The sequence below is a fragment of the Bacillus rossius genome, chromosome 7 (genome assembly GCF_032445375.1).
Source record: "Bacillus rossius redtenbacheri isolate Brsri chromosome 7, Brsri_v3, whole genome shotgun sequence".
Lineage (NCBI taxonomy): Eukaryota > Metazoa > Arthropoda > Insecta > Phasmatodea > Bacillidae > Bacillus > Bacillus rossius.
In genome coordinates, this window is record NC_086335.1 from 4730006 (window position 1) to 4732846 (window position 2841).

The 2841-nt window shown below is 48.1% G+C and overlaps 1 protein-coding gene across 1 annotated transcript; it reads left to right on the top strand.

The window, feature by feature from the left end:
- The first annotated feature begins 228 nt into the window (after positions 1 to 228).
- Positions 229 to 2603, top strand: LOC134534395 (putative uncharacterized protein DDB_G0268364). The gene is made up of 3 exons (XM_063372859.1): positions 229 to 974; positions 1680 to 1946; positions 2540 to 2603. Exons 1-3 carry the CDS (start codon positions 229 to 231, stop codon positions 2601 to 2603), a joined length of 1077 nt encoding a protein of 358 aa, XP_063228929.1.
- The last annotated feature ends 238 nt before the right edge of the window (positions 2604 to 2841 follow it).

Sequence of the window (2841 nt, forward strand, 5' to 3'; positions counted from 1 at the left end):
CTACCATTGGGAAACTAATACTATTGTAGCACACTTCTACTTATATACTTATAAGTACTATAGTAATTGTTATAATACATTACATTACAGATACATTACAAAAAAAAGTGGCCCACAACGTGGTGGCTCGAAGAGGAATTCCACTGTAGACACTGAAATATTATTAAGAAAATGTCTTCGGGAAAAGGGTACGAACTTCGTAACCGAGCTGCTAGCCAGTCTGCTGCCATGGAGGAAGTTAGGGAGCTGGAGGAGTCAGGAGCCCCTCCATTAGATAATTACTCTGCCCCTGCTGTTCAGGAGCAGGATGATCACAGATATGCTGCCACCTACAGTAACAGTATCAATGTACCAAGGGAACAGTTAGAATCTGCTGTTACTCTCATTCCTGCCAAGTCACCAAATGACTCAGATGAGGAACAATCTGAGGAGGAGGAGGAATTCCAGGGAGTCGGGACAGCTGAAACCAGCGTGCCAACAGCTGGGACAGCAGCAACCACAGTTCCTGCAGTGAACTCCATGACTACACAGCCCCCTAGAATAACAGATATGTCCCAGTTGCTGCAACAGCTGAGATTAATAATACAAATAGAAGGACAGCAAACAGCCAGCCAGCTGCACAGCATGCAGTCCAACTTAGCCAGTCAGCAGAAAGAAATGCAGTCCAACTTAGCAAGTCAGCAGCAGGAGGTGCAGTCCAACCTGAGCAACTTAGCAATTCAGCAGCAGGAGGTGCAGTCCAACCTGAACAACTTAGCCAGTCAGCAGCAAGAAATGCAGAGCAACTTAGCAAGTCAACAGCAGGACATGCAGGCTAACCTCACCAGCCAAATAAACAGCCAGAATGCAGAGATGCGTCAACACATTGACAGCAAGATGGATCTACTCAACTCCAGGTTGCAAGAGGGACTGACTGAATTGGAAGAGAGGATAGAGACCAAATTGCAGGACCAGTCTCAATCAATGACTGAACTGTCAGAGCAGGTCCAGACTCAGGCATCCAGAGTTGACAATTTGGAAACTCATACCACCACATTGGTGAGGGTAGTAGATAGGGCCAGACTGGAGCAGCAAGGACATGCCCAGGTATTGAGTGAGAGGTTAGAGGAGGTGGAGAACACAACAGCTCTACTAAAATCAAGATGGGATAGTGTGGAAGCAGAGTTCAGAGCTGTAGCAGAAAAGAATTCACAGAGTGGGGATGCAGCCATGCAGCTACAGGCCACCCAGCAGAGAGGTGGGCTGCCTAGCAATGTGACTTCTGTCACATCACTCACCCCTACCATGCCTGCACCTACTACAGCAACTACACCTGCCGTCAACCACTCTCCTCAACCACGTTCATGCTCACCTGCACACTTGGACCAGGTCACACTTATGCACCACCCCGCCAAACACTGGTCGGAGTCTATTCCCACATTCTCTGGCAAGTCACAAGAAAATCCTATTCGCTTCTTGAAGAAGTTTGAGGATTATGCCAGAACGTTTGCCTTGACAGACACCGAGAAATTAAAGTGTCTGAATTTTGCCCTCAAGAGCACGGCATTCTATTGGTGGGAGCTTCAAAGCACTCAGACTACTTCATTCGACCAATTCAAGGACCAATTCAAGAGCCAATACTGGAGCTTGAAAGTACAAGGCAATCTGCGTGCTCAGCTACATGCTGACCGTTTTGACAGCAAGAGAGGTGGTTCGCTGGAGGCGCACATAGTCACCATGTACGAACGCACCAGGTACTTGGACATCGTCATGTCAGACGAAGAGTTCATCGCCACCATGTTAACACAGTTGCCTGTCGCCTACCAAATACAAATGTCTGGCCATGCCTACAAAGATGTCACAGAGTTTCGTGATCACGTGTTGGCAGTAGACAAATTACAACGCCTTCAGAAGGGTCAAGCCAGCAAGGAGGAGTCTGAGAAGCCATCTCAGCCGGCCTACCAAAAGCAAGGACCAGTTAACACATACTGGCAAGGAAGAAACAAAGACGACAGACAAGCAAACGTACATCTCATAAACTGTGAGAAGAGTACCAGATACTCTGAGTCAGAGCCTAATAACAACAACAGTTTCAAATATGGATACAAGAAGGGTAGGAAATCATACCAGAACAAGCCCTATCCAAAGAAGAAGTGGTGGAACCAGCGGCCCAGGAGCAACAGTGAAGGTGAGGATGAGGATCAGCGGCAACCGAACAGGAAGGCGATGGAACGGCCTCCCAGGAAGTCAAGCTATAGGCATAGAGCTGCTGAATCAGATGGAGAAGCTGATTACCGCCCTGTAAACCAGAAGCGCAGCTACCCATCAACAGCTTACTACCAGCATGACTACCGAATGCCACACACCAGAGTCCCGACTGAACAGGAAGAAGGCTGCGGAAACAGAAGAAGTACCGGCCCACCTGCCAGTCATCAATATTCATTTCCCTATCCACCGCCATCTCATCATTCACCCAGCCAGCAGAGCGTGGGATATTTCCAGCGTAATACGCCTATCAACCCCATTGCTACTGAGTTCCGGACTGCTGTGGCTAATTCAGCCCATGGTCCATCGAGCAGCTGGACCGCACCAAGTGGAAACCACCCTGCTACATCATCAAGTAGCAACAACCAATGGGACAGCCCGTTAAACTAGAGTGGGTCCAGGTTAAATCGCCCCGAACCACGACCCATTATCCAGACGAGGGGGAACATGCACACACGCCAGTAACCATTGACACACGACATGGTTACATTAACTATCACAAATTTATTTGCACGGTATTAATGAGGGAGAATGAAAGAGAGTTTCTCTTTAGAGAGATACATGAGGATGATCTACCTCAGATCAAAACTGTCTGTC

Bases quoted from the DNA above. Each gene is read 5' to 3' on its own strand.
- LOC134534395 (XM_063372859.1), top strand. From the start codon at position 229: ATGGAGGAAGTTAGGGAGCTGGAGGAGTCAGGAGCCCCTCCATTAGAT. The intron at 975-1,679 runs GTCAGAGCAGGT...CCGTTTTGACAG, and splicing joins TCTCAATCAATGACTGAACT to CAAGAGAGGTGGTTCGCTGG. The intron at 1,947-2,539 runs GCAAGGACCAGT...TGGCTAATTCAG, and splicing joins TCTCAGCCGGCCTACCAAAA to CCCATGGTCCATCGAGCAGC.